We start from the raw sequence: 20,273 nt of genomic DNA on the forward strand, positions 1-20,273 counted from the left end.
GCAATTCTAAAAAGCTAAGAACTTCAGGTAAGCGAGGTTCATATACTAGTTTTACACAAAAGAAATGATATGATGTTGACTTTGAAAATATGCATATTTGTTTTTAAAAAGAATTATGAAAACGACCTCAGATGTTTGTTCTGCATATGCATAAATTCTATATAAGAGAAAGTATTTTCTATCATGATTGGTAAAGACATGAGCTAATTTTTTGCATTCTGTTTTTAAATTATGCAAAAAGAGCAAATATGAAAATCTAAAAGTTTTTGCTATGAATAAATGAAGATGTTCTGATTCTGTTTATTTCGAACATGTGAAATGATATGAAGCTATTCAACATTTTGTTTTCATATGATGTGTCAACTAAAAACCTTGGCATGAAGTTCTGATTCTGTATCTAAATGTGATCTGGTTTCGATGATGTTTCATTCTGTTTCTATTAAGACCCAACCATAGGTATAATGGTGATTTATAACTCTACCACGGGGGTGAAACATGGTATATGACCCATCCACGGGTATAATGATGATTTATAACCCTACTACGAGGGTGAAACATGGTATACGACCCATCCACGAATATAATGATGATTTATAACCCTACCACGAGGGTGAAACATGGTATATGGTTCAGCCACGGGTATAATGATAGTTTATAACCCTACCAAGGGGTTAAGCATGATATTTTTCCCGATATGATGCTATGAGATAATATGACTATAATGTTTCAGTTTGGATATGCCAAAAAATTTTCTTTTTGGGAGCAAGTTTATTTTTCTAAAAATCTTGCTTTGATATTTGTACCAAGTTTTTATTTATGTATTCTAAAAGTAAATATGTTATTTCTGCATTCTAAACGTAAATGTTTTGTTCTGCATACCAAACTTTTTAAATGTTCATGTTTACATGCGAGTATATGATCTCTGCTTACTGAGTTATTAATAACTCACCCCTTAATCTTCATAATATTTTTCAGGTGACATTGATGGTTCAACTGAGAATTAGTATTAGAGTTTGTGGGCAAGATTTATTGTGGATAGTTTGTGATATCCCATATGATATGGATAAGAGTAGGTGGTGTATGAGATCCCACATTGCTTGGGAATGATAAGTTCTTGCACTTTATAAGGTTCCAATGAGGCTCCAATTGTATCATTGACTAGTTATTTTAGGATATAGGCCATGTGCTTTGAGCCTTTCATTGGGATCCCATGTTGCTTGGGAAAGAGAAGTTCTTGCTCTTTATAAGGCTCCAATGAAGCTTCAATTACATCGTTGACTAGTCCTTTTGGAGTATAAGTTATGTGGTTTGGGTCTTTCATTGGGGCGTTACATAGTTATCGGGTACCTCATGGTACTAGTACTGTTGGTAGACTTTATTTCTTTAGTTGGTTGATTTCAATATGTTTAGACGGATTATGGACACTTATATCAATTCTATTTTATCCTAGTTTGTTAATTGGAATATGAAGAGAAGTTAATATTTTTATTTGGGTTGTGGTATTGAGAATTTGGTATGTGAGTATGTGTGATTTATTAATTTGAAATATTTACATTTGATTTGGAGTTTTGGAAGTATATATTCTTCGATTTGGAAATATATTAGTATTGTTGGAGTTGATTATTAGGTGTCAGGAGTTAACTCTCTGCACTTCCGGAGTCGGAGCGTTACACATATTATATTTATTAAACATTTAATTTTATCAAAAAAATTATTTGTTTATTTTATGTATCTATTATATCACTACAATCCCTAAAGTCCAGATAAGAAATAGAGAATCTCAATTCCATTATCCAACCTCTAAGTGATTCGGAGAGACACGTGTAACAAAGAGGATAGAGGTGGCAACTCGCAGATGGGCAATCTAAAGATAAAATATCTGATCTTTTTGGCCTCAACTGAAGAACACAACTGGCTTGCTTGGTTTATTCCAATCCAACTCTCTTTGGATGATCAGTTGGTTTTATATTGGAAAACAGCGTGCGCATTAGTAAGTAGTAACTGAAGTGGGCAGAATTATTTTATCTGGAAGTGACAGAAATTGAGTCCTTCATGTCGTATTTGGGAAAAAACGATAAAAGCCATTGGCTCCTCAGACTCCAAAACCACCAGCAAATGGTATATAGTTGATGGGTTTTCCCAAACCTTCATCTCCTTTCGAAGTATCCTACTTCCCATCACTCTCTCCCTATATATAAAAGAGGCTCCTTCATGTGGTGTGCTAACTCAAGCACATATATATATATCCTTCTTGGATCAGTTTTATTTTCTACGTAGACAATTTGCAATTCTTTTTTCTCTAATTTCAAGGCCAGGCAAAGAACAGTCTTGTACGTGAAGACGTGAAGATGAGTTCAACAAGCAGAGCTATTGTAGCAGCCAGCATAGGAGTAGTGGAGGCCATGAAAGACCAGATGGGCATATGCAGGTGGAATTATATTTTAAGATCCTCTCAGCAAAATACAAGGAACCATCTCCGATCGTCGTCTCAGGCCAAGAGCCTCTCCTCTTCAACTTCTGCAGTGGTTTCAAGCAAAGCAAGAGAGGAGCAAATGAAGAAATCAGAAGAGTCGTTGAGAAAAGTAATGTACTTGAGCTGTTGGGGTCCCAATTGAGGCTTGGTAATCTTAAGACTGAAGGAAGTGACTGCACGAGTACGAGACAGCGAGTTCTCGGAGAATCTATACGGTACACTTTGTACATGGCATCCATGGCGGTGGCCGGAAATATAAGGCCGAGCTGGTAGTCGCTGAGAGAAATTGTAGACTGAATCTACCGTTTGGTTGATGCGAAATTATTTAAATTGTGAACTCATGTAATTGGCAAATACTCTAAAAATATCGTATGTACAGTTTTGAAAATGTTTGACTATCATTCTTGTTGGCTGGTGATAAGGCGACCAAATGTTTTTAAGCTAGATGACCTGAATAAATTAAACACCTACATTGATTTGATGGTAAAAGGTCTAACACAACCAATTATATAAGCACTAGTAAATATGCCTTGTTGAAGATGACCTAACTGAGCAGTATGTTGATTGGACTGGTCTTGCTCGATGATCTTGAGCATGGGCTATTTTTTCTAGTGATGCTTAGAATTTCCAAGCAGCATTCGTTGGACTGGATTTGTTCGATAATTTTGAGTAAGGATTATTTTCTTGCGATAATCGAAATTTTCGAGCAATACGTTAATCAGACTTGTCTTGCTCGATAATCCTGAACAAGGTTGAATTCTTACGATACTTGGTATTATTGAGCTCGCCAATCAATGTGTTCGTTGGACTAAACTTGCTCTGGATCACAAAGGTTTTTTTTTTTCAATGCTAGGAATTTCCATGCGTTCAAAACAGCCTTGCCCGATTATCTGGAGCAAGGTTTAAAACAAAAAAGGTTAAAAAATATGTGGTGTATGAGATGATGAGTAGCAAAGCTCTTTCAAATGAACAGCATGCTATTTAGGTTTTGGTGGGGCAGTGTAGCTCGGGAGAAGAAAATGCAGTGGCAAACCTAAAAAAAATGGCGACTCAGAAGAGAAAATGAGGGATGGATTTTAAGAACCTTGACAGTTTCAATACAGCTCTATTAGTTAAGCAGGCTTGGAGATTTTTATAGCACCCTAACTCTTTTGCAGCTGTTATTTTTAGAGAAAAGTATTTAAAGTCTAAGCACTTATTGGATGCCAAATTGAGATCCAATCCTTCTCTGATTTAGAGGAGTATTTGGGGTTCTCTGAACTTATTAAGGAGGGGATGAGATGGAGAGTAGGGAATGGCAAAAGTATTTATGTGTGGGGTCACAAGTGGCTTAACTCTCTTTCATTTTTCAGTGTCCAATCTCCTATAAGGATTCTTGATAGCAATGCTAGGGTCTGTAATCTACTGGACCATTGTGGAAATGGGTGGACTGAGGAGTTGGTGAGGGATGTGTTTGTGAAGGTAGAAGCTGATCAAATTTGTAGTATTACCTTGAGTAAGCTTGGTTCAGTTGATAAGTTGATTTGGGGGCCTTCTAACAGAGGTTCTTTCTTTGTAGGAAGTGCTTATTTTGTGGAGCAGGAGAGAAAACGAGTACAAAAGGGTGAAAACTCTAGCGAGTATGAGGACTTGAGATGGAAGAGCATTTGAAGATTGAAGGTACCAGGGGGTAAAAACCATTCTTTGGAAACTGGGAAATGACGTGCTAATTACAAAGAAAAATTTATGGTGGAGAATGCAACCTGTCCAATTTGTGGTAATGAGGAGGAGACTGCTATGCATGTTATGTGGCAATGTCCAGCTGCAAGGGATTTTTGAGCTTATTCTTTCAGATCTGTTCAAAAGTGATCCAGTGCAGAAGAAAATCTTCTAGATTTATGGGAAAAGCTTATGGTTAGATTGAATGATGAAGAGCTGCATTTAGTGGCTGTCTTAATGAGATCGATGTGGTTCAGGAGAAATTCCTTAGTCTTTGAAGATAAGTTCAAAGGCCCTGGTTGTTTAATTAGAGTTGCTAGATCAGTGCGTGAAGATTTTCATGAGGCACAAGGAAGGGGGAGGGGGGGGGGGGGGGGGTGTCAGAATTACTAAATGGGGGAAGCTGTGGTAACTGAATTAGTCAAATGTGGTTAAAGCCTAAACAAGGCTTTATCAAGGCAGATTGGGATGCTTCCCTTAGTAAACAAAGCATGGGGTTAGGCATTGCCTTGAGAAATGAAAATAGAGAAGTTTTGGCCTGTGCTTGCTATAAAAAGCAACCAGTTCATGATTCTGTTTTGGCAGAAACTGTGGCACTTTGGTATGCAGTCGAGTTGTGTAATGACCTTGACATCAACAGACTAATCTTAGAAGGGGATGATGAAGTGGTGGTGAAAGTTGTTAATAGTGATGATGAGGATTTGTCCTCTGGTGGACATATTATTGAAGATATCAACGCAGTTTTGAAGGGGAGAAGCGCATGGAGAGTCAAGCATTGTTAGCTAAAATTGCTTTAAATTCTGACCAAAAGCATAGATGAAAGTCCAGAGTTTTTTTTTTTCCTTTTACAAGTTCTTAAAGATTCAAATTGTACTGTCTTAACTGTTGATAGATGAAATATATGAGGTTCTTTTGTTTCAAAAAAATAAAAAATAGCAAAGCTCTTTCTCAATATATAATAGGATGATGCTCCTCGGCCTCCCAACTTGCCCCCTCAAGTGTATAGTTAGTGTATTTTTTTCTCAACTACCTTTTTTTTATAACCGTACTTTAAATGACGGAAAATGATCAAGAATTTTAAATTAATAATATTAATGAACTGATACTGTATCGATTGATTGTAGAATAAATAATGAACTAATTATAAAAATATCAATATTTTTAAATTATTGAATAATTATTGTGTGAGAGATATGCATATGAAGTAGGTCATATTATATTTATTGAATATTTAATATTATCCAAAAAATTTATCACAATTATAAATATTGTGATATCTATATTATGTATCTTTTACATCACTCCAATCCCTAAAGTTCAGATAAGAAATAGAGAATCTCAATTCCATTATCCAACCTCTAAGTGACTCGGACAGACACGTGTAACAAAGAACTAGTATAGAGGTGGCAACTTGCGAAAAATTTACTTTTCAGCTGGGCAATCTAAAGATAAAATATCTGGTCCTTTTGGCCTCAACTGAAGAACACAACTGGCTTGCTTTGTTTATTCCAATCCAAATCTCTTTGGATGGATTGGTTTTATATTGGAAACTGGGTGCGCATTAGCAAGTGGTAACTCAAGTGGGCAGAATTCTTTTATCTGGAAGTGACAGAAATTGAGTCCTTGTCGTATTTGGGAAAAAACGATAAAAGCCATTGGCTCCTGATCAGACTCCAAAACCACCAGCAAATGGTATATAGTGGACGGATTTCCCCAATCCTTCGTCTCCTTGCCAAGTATCCTACTTCCCATCACTCTCTCCCTATATATAAAAGAGGCTCCTCCATGTGGTTTGCTACATCAAGCACATATATATATCCTTCTTGGATCAGTTTCATTCTCTACGTACACAGTTTGCAAATTCGTTTTTCTCTAATTTCAAGGCCAGGCAAAGAACAGTCTTGTACGTGAAAAGGTGAAGATGAGTTCAACAAGCAGAGCTATTGTAGCAGCCAGCATAGGAGTTGTGGAGGCCATGAAAGACCAGATGGGTATATGCAAGTGGAATTATATTTTAAGATCCTCTCAGCAAAATACAAGGAACCATCTCCGATCGTTGTCTCAGGCCAAGAGCCTCTCCTCTTCAACTTCTGCAGTGGTTTCAAGCGAAGTAAGAGAGGAGCAAATGAAGAAGTCAGAAGAGTCGTTGAGAAAAGTAATGTACTTGAGCTGTTGGGGTCCCAATTATTGAGTCTTGGTCGTCTTAAGACTGATCAAGGAAGTGACTGCACGAGTACGAGCCAACGAGTTCTCGGAGAATCTAGGCCGGTACACTTTGTGCATGGCATCCATGGCGGTGGCCGATCTATAAAGCCGAGCTAGTAGTCGCTGAGAGAAATTGTAGGCTGAATCTACCGTTTGGTTGATGCGAAATTACTTCCAAGTTGTGAAATCATGTAATTGGCAAATACTCTAAAAATATCGTACGTACAGTTTTGAAAATGTTAGGTTGTGTTTGGATGTTGAGTTGAGTTGAGTTGAGTTGTGTTGAGTTGAGATGATAAAATATTGTTAGAATATTATTTTTTAATATTATTATTATTTTGGGAGTTGAAAAAATTGAATTGTTTATTATATTTGTATTGAAATTTAAAAAAGTTGTAATGATGAGTTGAGATGAGTTGAGATGAGTTAAGAATCGAAACGAAGTCTGAATATCATTCTTGTTGGCTTGTGATAAGCCGATCAAGTTTTTAAACAATTACGTACATTGATTTGATGGTAACAGGTTTAACATTACCAATTATATAAGCACTAGTAAGGATTCCACATATGCCCGGTTGAAGATGGGGGTAACTGAACATTATGTTGGTCAGATAGGTCTTAGTCGACGATCTCGAGCATGGGCTATTTTTTCTTGCACTCTCAGAATTTTCAAGCAGTGTTCGTAATTGGATTGGATTTGTTCTGTAATTTCGAGTAAGGATTATATTCTTGCGTTACTCGAAATTTTCAAATAATGTGTTAATCAGACTTGTCTTGCTCGGTGATCTCGAACAAGGGTTAAATTCTTGCGATGCTTGGTATTACCGATCAGTGTGTCCGACGTCAATCAATATGTCTATTGGACTCGACTTGCTCGGGATCACAAAGGTTATTTTTTTGCGATGCTCAGAATTTTCAAGCGATGAGTCCATCGAAATAGTCTTGCCTAGTTATCTGGAGCAAGGTTTATTTTCTTGCGATTCTCGAAATTACCAAGCAATGTGTCCGTTTGATTGGATTTGCTTGGGGATCCCAAGTAAGGTTTATTTTCTTCTGATGCTCAAAATTTTCGAGCAATGTGTCAGTCTGATTGGCCTTATTCGGTGATCTCGAGTAATGTGTTGGTCGGACTTTGCAAGGCACGTGTGTCTAGATGAAAGTGTTGTTGTGTTTTTTATATGGAAAAATATAATCTTTTAAAATGTATATCAATTATAACTAACCATTAAAACTGCCTCGTTTGTTTTCACAACCATTCTCATATTATCTCATCTAATTATTACAATTTTCTCAAATTCTCACACAAAATAAAATAATCAATTCAACTTTTTCAAATCTCAAAATAAAAATAATATTAAAAAAATATATTCTAATAATATTTTATACAACTTTCAACTTTTACCTCAACTCAACTGATCTCATTTTATCTGCGAAAATAAACGAGACCTTTAATCATCAATAAAAGATAAAAGTTGTTAATATGATAATGAACTAAACAATGTGAAGGTGTTTTAGAGTTTTGTCAAATATAAAATAATTATTAAATCAATAGTAGCAAATGTATCAAATCAATGATAGATATGTGAATCAAAATATGCTTTCTAAACAAGTTAAGTCAAGATATATATATATATATATATATATATATATATATATATATAACCATCGTAAAGCTTAGTGTTTGTTAGCTGTGGGCATGTATTTGTTTCACACATGATCAGGCTATCAAGAAGATAGTAAACTTGTTTTACGAAGATGGAATCTGTTTTGTTCATAAAGTTGATCTTCCCAACTCTCACATATAGTTTTCTTTTACTGCAAGGCTCATCATTCCTAGGTTTACATTATTTGTAAATATGAAAATGATCTTGAAAGTTTAATGTTTTGAACTAAACTAGAAAGGAACAAGAATAGAAAATTAGTTTGGCATTCTTTAGTAGGCTAACCCTTATGATTGGACCATGTTTTTGTAGAGGTTAATGGGCATAAAAATTATTATATGGTCTTATTTCTAAATAACTCATACCATATGGTGTTAATCCTAAAAACAATCGCACATGAACCCAATCCTAAGCGTGTCATAGGGAATGACCAAATTTACCTAAAATTATCCCAAAAGAACTCTCAAGTGTAAAAATGTAATTTTATTCAAGAGATAATACAAGTTAATTCAGGCAAATTAGACAGTAAGAGTAAGAAAAAGAAGAAAAAAAGAGGAACTAATCATGTAAATGAAAATCTTGGTAATTTTGCATGCCAAACAAAAAATATTTTAGAACCTCATGAACAAAAAGTAGTTCATCAAAACAAAACATTGAGGAAAAAGATATTATTTTACCCATCAAACACATTAGAATCTCAAGGACAAAGAGGAAAGTTTGCTCATTAAACACATTCCTCAGCGACAAAAATGTAATTTTTATTTGTTCAAAAAATAAACCCTCAAGGAAAAAGAAAGTAATTTTCTTTGCTCATCAAACACTGACCTCAAGGACAAGATTGTAATTTTTCCATCAAACACAAACTACTATTCACATTCCCCATAGGTGCTTATATTAATATTAATAGAATGGATATAGGTTATTCTTGTTTAAGTTACATAAATTCTATTTTCAAGACACGCTTATAAATATATAAGTTCTTGTAGAAATTTGATTAGCATAGTCAAAACATATTATTATTTTGAATTTTTATAATTGGCGTGGTCGCACAACTCATTTATAAGGAGCATAACTCAATTTCAATTACTAGTAGGTCCTCATCAGGTATTAGCTTGTTATAAAAATGTACTAAACAGAGTGAACACCTTTTACATTATAATTATAATTGTTAATGTGTAAGTTTGCCCAACAGACCAGAATGGGACAAAAGAGTCACCTCGGCCACGGATGTGATTCGAGCCATGATAATGTAGTGAAAAAGCCCACGATGGTAGTTTGGGGTTGATACGATGCTCGAACGTACATCCTTGAGAATAAACAATAAAATAATTATATAAAATGCAAATAAAGAGAGACACACACATGAATTTACATCCTTTGACGTCAAAGCCTATGTCCACGGGTCGTTTGGGGGCGAAATCTGCTATACTGGTTATTTTATAGTCTCTCATAGCCTCACATATCTCTCAATACAATGAAAGAAATTTGCGTTTCCTAGAAGTTGCAGAAGATGTCATCCTTGTAAAGAGAAGATATTTTTGGGGTTATTGTGCATAATAGAGTCCTCAAAATCTGAAGAGATTCATTCTCTTTATAGATGTCTTTCTCCTTCCTTGGAGTGATTGGACCTTACTTGTCTTATTAAGCCCTTTCCTTGTACGTGTATGTGTTTGTGTCTGCTAGTCTTATCTCTTCTTGGCCTTATTTTTTCTTGGCCTTATCTTTAGGCTTAATTCTCGGTAGTTGATTTTATACCCAATAGATGTCCATGATTCTTAAGGTTAATTTGTTCAACAAGAAGGACTTGAAAATCTTCAAGTCAATCATATTCGCACTAGTTGGCGATGAGTGAAACACTTAAGGAAGTTGTTTCCTCCTTTGGTTGTTGGTGCTAGTGAGAACACTTAGCTTCAAGGAAAGGCGGGAGATGAGCTCGACAGTGCTAGTCAGCGAGGAGTGAAACAATTAAGGAAGTTGTTTCCTCTTTTAGTCGCCAGTGCAAGTGAGGACACTCAGCTTTAAGGCTAGGCAGGAGATGAACTCAACCGTGCTAGTCGACGAAGAGTGAAACACTTAAGGAAGTTGTTTCCTCCTTTGGTTGCCGATGCGAGTGTGGACACTCAGCTTTTAGGCTAGGTGAGGGATGAGTTCAATCCTACTAGTTGGCGAGGAGTGAAACACTTAAAAAATTTGTTTCCTCATTTGATTGTTGGTGCAAGTGAAGACACTCAACTTTGCTTGAGGAGATGCTCAATCGCATTGAGGGGCAACCTGTAATGTCCCAATGGAAGGCCCAAACCACATGGCCTATACTCCAAAAGGACTAGTCAATGATACAATTGGAGCCCCATTGAAACCTTATAAAGAACAAGAACTTCTCCTTCCCAAGCAATGTGGGATCTCATACACCATCTACCCTTATTCATATCTTATAGGGTATCACAATTTACCCCCCTTAAATTCCCGACGTCCTCGTCGGGCCTGTCCATTGTAGGTGGCACGGCTCAAGTCCCACATTTCTGGTTGGGATAGTCTCTGATACCATTTCAGCCTCTACCATGATTTCTTTTACCACACTTTGATAACAAAAGATTTATTGTCTACCCAATACATGCCCACTCACTTATACTTTTAGATACCCTATTCCATTCTCAACTACAATCTGAAGCCATTACGTATACATTTATGTCTGATGACCACACACTAGTACTCACGACATCTTTACCATCCTTTTGTTTTGGAGTGATCTGAGAACGTAGAAATCTATACGCCAAATCCATATGCCAAATCAAACCCATGGGGTGGATAGGGTTGGGTATTCATAATGGAACGATTGAAAGTCAAAGATGAAGTGGTGAAGTTGGGACCTTTTCGCAGTTGGTGAAAGAGAAACTAGTCTAATGATTGAAATCAAAATTTAAGCACAATAGGTGTGCTCCACTAAGTGACTATGGAAGGAATTAACTCGCACCTAGAATAGGAGGATCACATGATGTAGTTGGGTTCAAAAATTTGTCATATCATTGAAAAACTCTAACAGTTTCCAAAAGATACAAGGGAAAAAAAAAATCTTTATAAAAAAAATAGTTTCCAAAAGTACTATGATAAAAAATTAGGCTGGACCAAGAGACTTACTAAAAAAATAAAATGAATAAAAGAAGTATATCAGAAAATAAAATAAAAGCGAAGTCCAAAATCTCAAATATTTGAGTCTACACATGTCAAACTTATATATACCTTCAAAATCTAAACCTTACATCTGTCAAAATCATTTCTTAAAGTCCACAAAATAAGCCTACTAGATGTAAAATTCTAAGTCTCATGAAAATCATTTATTAAATACTAAAAAGTCTAAAACCTCAAATCTCATCCAGATTATTTTTAAAGTATGCAGAACCTTTAAACCTCAGATTTCGTAAGCCACCTACCATGAGTAATCAAATACGGAAGCCTTAAATATCCTCAAAATCATATCTTGGACCTATAGAATTTCTAAAACCTTAAATATCAATAGAATCATTTCTTGCAGCCAGCAAATGTCTACACCTCAAATCTGAAATTATTTCCAAAAGCCACATATATCCAAGACCTCACATGTTATAGTCTACAGAACCTTAAACCTTATCAGACTACACAACAGAAGTATGGTTTTAGTAATACGACAGTTTGAGAATAAGCTTAGTGATGATTGGGTAATTAGTTGCGGCTTGAGATCGCATAGGTTTTAAAATCTCATGGCTATAGATTTCAAGTTTGAGGATTTTTAGGAATCATGAGCTAAGTTGGATTACTTCGTGAGTTGAGTGAGAGATGAAAGTCATTGACTTTGGAGAGTTTATTTTCATATTTGTACGAGGTTATTACAATATGTGGAGATTTCAGAATTATTAGGTTTTTAATTAAATCCTTGAGGTTTAGATTCTAAGGACTTGCCTAATTTTTTAAGCGATATTAGTTTCGACATACTTATTGAGGATTAAATTAGGCGTGGAAACAAACGTTAGGCACAACAAATTTTGATGATGAAATTTTTTATAAGAAGTGGAGAATGTAATACTCTAGCCCAAGGCCTAGGCCTAATTTTTTATTATTATTTTTTTTCTTTTTCAGCTTTTGAAGACCCATGATACGGTGTCGTTGAAGTGAGTGAACTTCCCATTCCCAGTTTCTTTTTGTCTTTTTGTTTTTCTTTCCCAGATAGCCCTTCCCCACGCCCAGAATCCTTCTCCCTTTGTCAGTTTCTTCAAACCGAAAATCACTCCACCTCGATCCCCATCTTCCCCACGTCCACACAGTTCTGATTTTCTTCCCTTCTTGAGATTCCTCAAATCCCTCTCACTAATGCCTATTCATTTTCTCTGGCACTTTGTAAGGTTGCGGAAGGAAACAGGGGAAAGAGATGGTTGTAGAGAATGTTTGGAAGAATCCTTTCTGTGTATTGCTTATATTTCATATATATCAAAGCAGAATAATACAACTAAATATAGGCACTGTTCACTAACAAACTAACAGAAACAATTGCCCAAAACGACTACAATCTGCTAATTACAAAGAATGCAAGAACAAGGTAAAATGTAAATAATCTGAAATAAAAAACAATTTACTATTCTTTATCCAAACAATGTGTAACATCCTCTTTATTATGTAATAGCCCCCCGCAAGATGGAGAATAGAGGTTTGCTATTCCCATCTTGGACAGATGAGTCTTGAGAAGGAAAGAAGGTACAACTTTAGTAAACATATCTGTTAGCTGGCTGTGAGAAGGAACATGGCAAGTAGTGATGTTGCTTTCTTGAATCTTGTCTCGAACTAGGTGACAATCCATCTCAATGTATTTAGTTCACTTGTGAAAAATTGGATTTGCAGCTATGTGTAATGCCGCCTAATTGTCACAGTAAAGTAAGGCAGATTGAGAATGAGAAATCTGAAAGTCAGCAAGCAAATATCTCAACCAAGTGAGTTCGCAACAAATAGAGGCCATGGAACGGTATTTGGCTTTAGTCGACGAGCGAGAAACAACCGATTGCTTCCTTGTTTTCCAAGAAACTAGTGAGTTACTGAGGAAGATGCAATAACCAATGACTGAACGGCGAGTGTCGGGACAAGAGGCCCAATCGGAGTCACAAAAAGCCTTGAGTTGGAGCTGAGAAGTAGAGGACAGCAAAATCCCTTGACCGGGGGCAGCTTTGATGTATCTCAATACCTTGTGTGCAATAGCCATATGTGTAGATATAGGATGATCCATAAATTGACTCAAAAGCTGGACAACATAACATATGTCGGGCCTAGTAAGTGTTAAGTACAATAAATGGCCAATGAGTCGACAGTAGGGACTTGGATCAGCCAGAGGAACACCAATTGTTTTGCTTATTTTAAAATTCTGGTCAAGGGGAATTTTGAGAGGCTTGCTCCCAAGTGTACCCGAGTTGGCTAAGATATCCAACGCGTATTTTCTTTGACATAGATGGATGCCTTTGGATGAACGGGCAACTTCCAAGCCAAGAAAATAACTCAAGGACCCAAGGTCTTTAATTTTAAAGTGACTATTGAGGAATGCTTTGAGAGAAGCAATAGAAGAAGAGCAATTTCCAGCTACAATAATATCGTCAACATATACAAGTAATGCAGTAAATGAAGTGCCTTCAGATTTAGTGAAAAGGCTATAATTAGCCTTAGATTGGTTAAAACCGAAAGTAAGAAGAGAGGAAGAAAATTTGGAGTACCATTGTCTTGAAGCTTGCTTGAGGCCATATAAACTCTTAAGCAATTTGCACACTTGGTGAGGTCCTCCTTTTGTGTATCTCGGAGGTTTACGCATGTAGATCTCCTCTTCCAAATCACCGTGGAGAAATGCGTTGTTGACATCAAATTGATGGATGAACCAGCCTTTAACAGCTGCTACTAAAAGTAAAACCCGAACAATCACTAATTTAACAATGAGAGAGAAAGTCTCCGTGTAGTAAATACCCTCTTGTTGGCTGAAACCTTTGGCGACAAGCGTAGCTTTCAGCCTCTCAACAGTCCCATCAGAATTAAACTTTGTCATGTACACGTATTTATAGTCAATTGCTACTTTTCCAGGAGGAAGGTTAGTGATGAGCCAAGTGTTGTTTTGCTCTAAAGCTTACAGTTCAGAATTCATAGCTTCACACCAAACAGAGTCCTTAGTGCTTGCTTGTATGTTTGTGGGTCAGAAATGGAAGAAATTGAAGTGGAAAAGGCAGTAAATGAGGGAGAAAGATTTCTGGTATGTGAGATAGTTTGATAAAGAATAATTGTTACCTGAAACAATGTCTTCCAGCTTGGACAACAAAGGTGGGGAAGCAGGGAGTGTGGCCTGTTGACAGTGGAAGTCTTGAAGATATTGAGGAGCTTTCCTTACCCTTGTTGTCGTGTGAAGGGGGGGTGTGAGGGAGGAAGGTGTAGTGGTATTTGTGGAAGGAGGGAGGGAGAAGTGTGAGGTGTGGTTGCTGTATTTTTAGGAGAGAGGATGGGCTGCCCAGAATTATTTTGTGATGGCATGGGATGGGATTGTGTAGCTGTTTGGGGGAAAATCAAGTAGGTCTGGAAGTGGTTTGGTGAAAACTAAATCATTATGTGAGGGTGGAGAAATGTTGGAAGTAAGTGAGTGAAAATGGAATATTGTCTCATGGAAGACAACATTCGGAGAGATGAAGGTTGATTTGGTGTTAAGGTCAAGAAGTTTATATCCCTTGATGCCAAAGGGATAGCCAAGAAAGATACACATGCGACCTCGGGATTCAAACTTTTTCCTCCCTTGAGGGAGTGTTGTTGCAAAACAAAGTGAACCAAAAATTTTCATGTGTGCATACACTAGTTTTGAGTTAAACAAAAGTTCATAGGGAGTTTTGTTTTGAATAAGAGGAGTGGGGGTTCGATTAATTAAGTGGCGGTTAAAACACAATCATTCCAATATTCAAGTGGAAGGCCAGCTTGTATTTTTAGTGCTCGAGCTACATTAAGTAAGTGTTGGTGTTTTCTTTCCACAATGCCATTTTGTTGTGAAGTGGCAACACAACTTCTTTGATGTATGATGCCTTTATTGTTAAAAAAATCTGTCATTTGGAATTCGCTTCCATTGTCACTTCGTAAAATTTTGATTTTGTGGTCAAATTGATTTTCAACCAAGTTAGGAAAGGAAGTGATACATTTTGTGGTTTCAGATTTATTGTGGAGAAGGTACAACCAAGGACTTCTTGTGTAGTCATCAATTATTGTTAGAAAAAATTTGGAACCATCATATGCAACAGTTGAGCAAGGCCCCATAGGTCACAATGTATTATCTCAAAAGGTCTAGAGGTCTTATGTTGGCTGTGAGGAAAAGGCAATCAATGGAGCTTAGCCAATAAACAGACGTAACAAGATTTTGTATTAATAGATGAAACATCTTTCTTTACAATAGGATCTGTAATAAGATTAATACAAGGAAAGGAAAGATGACCTAGGCGACAATGCCATAGGTCAGTAACATCTGTATGGTGGAAAATAGAGGCTGAACCAGTAAAAACAGCAATGGAGAAGGTTGAAAGTTTAGTGACTAAAGTGGAAGGAGAGACCTCAGTTCTCAAGAAATGATAGAGGCCACTCTGTACTTCACCCTTCCCAATCGTTGTCCAAGATAAAAAGTCTTGAATAAGGCAACAATCAGACAAGAAAACTAAACAACAAGTGAGAGCAACGGCCAATTTTTTTGTAGAAATTAAATTAAATTGGAAAGAAGGTATGCATAAAACTTCATGTAGACAAATTGATGGAGTGAGTTGGATAGAGCCAATGTGAGTGACAGGGGCCTCAGTGCCATTTGGCATTTTAACAGAATAATTACATGGGCAGTGACGGTTGTGAGTAGTGATGTGCAGCAGACCATGTGGTCCGTTGCTCCTGTGTCAATGATCCAAGGAATATTTGTGGGGTGAAGTGGAATGTGTGTGCATGTAGAGAGGCAAAGAGAAATACTAGAAAGGTTGGGTGGCCGGTTAGGCATATTGACAGAGGTGAGATTCGACTTAATTGAATGAGAGGGAGGCTGAACAATAGCAGAAGGTTCCCGTGGCTGAAGCAGAGCTAGTAGTTGCTAATACTGAGCTCGAGTTAAACCCATTCTTCCTTCACTAACCATATCAAGGTCAGAAGCAGGAGACAATGTAGTTTGTGTGGCAAGAACAATGGAATTGGTGTTTTTGTTAAAAAACTTATGGCCCGGTGGATAGCCATGCAGTTTGTAGCACCTCTCTATGGTGTGACCAGATAATTGCAGTGAGAACAGACAGGAGGTTCAGCATTTCTAGCTTTAAAACATGTTTCAAATGTGTGACCAAAAATTTTGCAATGTGTGCAATAAGCACAGTCTTTCTTAATGGTATTTTTGGTCTAATTTGTGGTTCTAGCAGGTTGGGTAAAAGGCCTGTTGATGGCTAAAGCCATAATATCAAGGGATGGTTGGTGGGAAAGAAGTTGGTGTTGTCGCTCCTATTGTTGAATGAGGGAGAAAATTTTGCTCACGGGTGGAAGGGGATCTAACAATATAATTTGGTCACAGACATTAGAATAGGTATCATGCAGAACCATAATAAATTGAAATACACAATCATGTTGATATCTATCTAAGAGGGTTTTCACAGTTTCACAATTACACACAAGAATCGGGTCATAAATTGAAAGCTCATTCTAAAGAGTTTTGAGCTTACCATAGTTGATACTTACAGAGTCTGTGTCTTGATTAAGACTGACTAGAGTTTTCTTTAACTGAAAAATCCGTGGACCATTCTGATGGGAGAATCGGGCTTGAAGATCAAGCCATATATCGCGCGCATCATCAACAAAAACCACACTCGACTTGATTGAAGAACTGATGGAGTTCTAGATCCACGACACCACCATGTCGTTGCAACGCTCCCAGAGCTCAAGAAGAGGATCCATATGTTCGATTGGTTTGGGAATATCTCCAGAAATAAACCCCAATTTGTTTTTGGCACGAAGGGCCCGTCGCATAGCACGCGACCAAGTGATATAGTTATCGGTTGTGAGCAAATCAGTGACGAGAATAACAACGGGATTGTCACCGTTATCTAGCCGGAAAGGGTTTTTGGGATCGCTCAGGTTGAGGTATCGGGCCATATCAACGGCACGAGGGGTGTTTGGGTTGGGGTTAGAATGGTCAGATGCGTGAATGGAAGAAGAGTCTGCAGAGCTTTCGAGTTGGTCTTCCATGGAGGTGGTGCTTAGGCTCTGATACCATGTAAGGTTGCGGAAGGAAACAGGGGAAAGAGATGTGTTGTAGAGAAGGTCTGGAAGAATCCTTTTTGTGTAGTATTTTTTTTCCACCCTCACAAAGCCTTACCTTGCAGAGCAGCATTACCCTCCCACGCTGTTGCGCACCATCACCACCAAGGTGCCGTCACAAGTGGCCCTCGTCGACACCGTTGCATGTTGGCCAGGGCCAAGTGCAGCGAACACTGCACCACAACCAGTAACCACCATGATCTCAACGTGAGGTGTCGTGCTCCTTCACAACAACCAACCACTGAAAACCACCTCCCACAGCCATGACAAACAGCAACCCACAATTTTGCCAAGCCAAAACAACCCTATTTTACTACACCCAAAACAGAGCTTTCGCCAACGCCATGACCGAGAAGTTAGCAAGCCCACGGTGCCTTTGCATCATCCCAAGCAACCATGCACAACCTCATGCCGCTGTGAGCTACCGTCACACGGTATCTCCACCCCTCCCGAATGTTCCCTTGTTAATACTCTCTCTCTCTCTCTATACAGGGAACACCCTCTCTCCTCTCTTTCTCTCACTATGTTCTCTCTCTCCACCATGATTGAGTGACAGTTTTCTCTCCATCTCACTCTCTCAGTACCATGCTGTCGCGCTAACCAACTTCGACTTCCGCCCAGCACACTGCCCGTCGCGCCTCTCCTTCTCTCTCTGTGAGTAGAGACTCTCCTTCGTAGTTTGTTGCACGGTTTTTTGTCTCGAAGTGTTAAAATCTCATATTTCTTTTTGTTTCCTTGTTCTGTTTATGAGTTTTTTCCCAAAACGCCCTTCTCATTTAGATGGTTTCATGATATTTATAAAGAAATTGTTTTAAGTATATTTATATTACTACATCTAGTTATAAGTCAATATGCTTTCTTGCCATTTGATGTTTATTTTGATCTTGAGTTTGATTTATTTGACATGTTTCTTGAAAGTCATGTTTAGCGTGAAATTATAATTTTATGTAGATAGTATTTAAAGATCTAAAATTTTAGTTATATAGTTATAATGGTTATAACTATTTTCAGTAGTGAATTAATAATAAGATTTTATTTTATTCTCAATGTTTCAAAATCGATTTGAGTATATCTTACTAAATGAGTTTACCACTTCTTACATTATTTGAATTTGACAAAAATATTTTAATAAGTTGTAAATTCTAAGTGTAAATTGGCTTTTATATTTTAGAAATTGTTGAAATATTGTTTAAATGAGCTAACTTCTAATGAGTTTGATGTTTAAAATAGATTTGTTGTATTTTACGTTAATGATTTTTTTAATGAACTTTATTTTATGTATTACTATTGCTTAAGAAACTTATGATGTCCTACTACTTTGTTTGTTGGCATTATTAAATTATCTTTTTAATAATAATTTATAGAAAGATGAGTTTTAAATATAATAAAGTTAATTTTTGAAATGAATTTAAGTTTGTTTTGCCATATTTGATAAAACTATATTATAATACGTTAAGAATATACTTTGAATGACGATAGTATTTTGTTAGATTTCTTATGGCTAATAATTATTTTTAAAACTATTTACGTAGCATGAATTTAAGTAAATGGAGAGTTTTAACAAGTCATTTTAGAAGCTTAGTAACATTTAGTATTCCGTATAGGTGACAATTGATATTCTTTTGGCATAGTTGTGAAAAGATTCAAAAAGTTAAAAAGTCCAGGTAAGCGGAGTTCATATACTAGTTTTGCACAAAAGAAATGAAATGAGGTTGACTTTGAAACTAAGCATGTTTGTTTTTAAAAGAAATTTGAAAATGACCTCAAATGCTTGTTCTACATATGCATAAATTCTATATCAGAGAAAATATTTTCTGTCATGACTGGTGTAAACATGAGATAATTTTGAGCATTCATTTTCTGAACTATGCAAAAGAACGAATATGAAATCTTAAGGTTTTTACTATGAATAAATGAAGATATTTTGATTCTATTTATTTCAAACATGTGAAATGATCTGAAACTATTCAGTATTTTGTTTTAATATGATGTGTCATCTGAAAACCTTAACATGGAGTTCTGATTTTGTATCTAAATGTGATCTGATTCCGATGATGTTCCGTTCTGTTTTTGTTAAGACCCAGCCACTGGTATAATGGTGGTTTATAACCTTACTACGAGGGTGAAACATCGTATACGGCACAGCCACAGGTATAATGGTGGTTTATAACCCTACTACGGGGGTGAAACATGATATACAGCCTAGCCACGATTATAATGGTGGTTTATAACCTTACCACGGGGGTGAAAGATGGTATATGGCCCAGCCACTGGTATAATGGAGGTTTATAACCTTACTACGGGGGTTAAACATGGTATTTGTCCCGATGTGATGCTATGAGATTATATGAATATAATGTTTCATTTTGGGTATGCCAAAGGATTATCTTTTTGGGAACAAGTTTGTTTTTCTGAAAATTTCGCTCAAATTTTTTTTTACCAAGTTTTGTTTATGCATTCCTAAAGTAAATATGTTGTTTTTGCATTCTAAAAGTAAATGTGTTGTTCTACATACCGAACTTTATAAATGCTCATGTTTGCATGCTAGTATATGTTCTCAATTACTGAATTGTTGATAACTCACCCCTTATCCCCACTATATTTTTCGGATATTTTGATGGTTCAGCTGAGGATCAAGATTATGTGGCATTGGGTGAGATGATTTAAGTACAATGGATTAAGCATAGAAAAGTTTTATGAGTATTGTCGATTTTTATTACGAAACTGTATTGTGTTATAATGACTTGGCATTTTGGAAAATTGGTTATATTGAAGAAATTAGTTTGAATCGAAATTTCTATATGATAATGAAAATTTGGAGTCTATTATTATATTGTTGAAATGTGAGTAAGTGATTGAAAGTAACTCTCCAACCCCTGCAGGACTGGGGCGTTACACAACCCATGTGCTCGAGTAGGATTAGACCCAGTGGG

At 36.6% G+C, this 20,273-nt stretch overlaps 2 protein-coding genes across 2 annotated transcripts; both read left to right on the plus strand.

Moving 5' to 3' along the window:
* Window positions 1-2,341: 2,341 nt before the first annotated feature.
* Window positions 2,342-2,861, plus strand: LOC121248744. The gene has a single exon (XM_041147300.1). It carries the CDS (start codon window positions 2,349-2,351, stop codon window positions 2,613-2,615), a length of 267 nt encoding a protein of 88 aa, XP_041003234.1. The 5' UTR covers window positions 2,342-2,348; the 3' UTR covers window positions 2,616-2,861.
* Window positions 2,862-5,860: 2,999 nt separating this feature from the next.
* Window positions 5,861-6,520, plus strand: LOC121248741. The gene has a single exon (XM_041147297.1). It carries the CDS (start codon window positions 6,093-6,095, stop codon window positions 6,360-6,362), a length of 270 nt encoding a protein of 89 aa, XP_041003231.1. The 5' UTR covers window positions 5,861-6,092; the 3' UTR covers window positions 6,363-6,520.
* The last annotated feature ends 13,753 nt before the right edge of the window (window positions 6,521-20,273 follow it).

This window comes from Juglans microcarpa x Juglans regia, chromosome 2D (assembly GCF_004785595.1).
Source record: "Juglans microcarpa x Juglans regia isolate MS1-56 chromosome 2D, Jm3101_v1.0, whole genome shotgun sequence".
Lineage (NCBI taxonomy): Eukaryota > Viridiplantae > Streptophyta > Magnoliopsida > Fagales > Juglandaceae > Juglans > Juglans microcarpa x Juglans regia.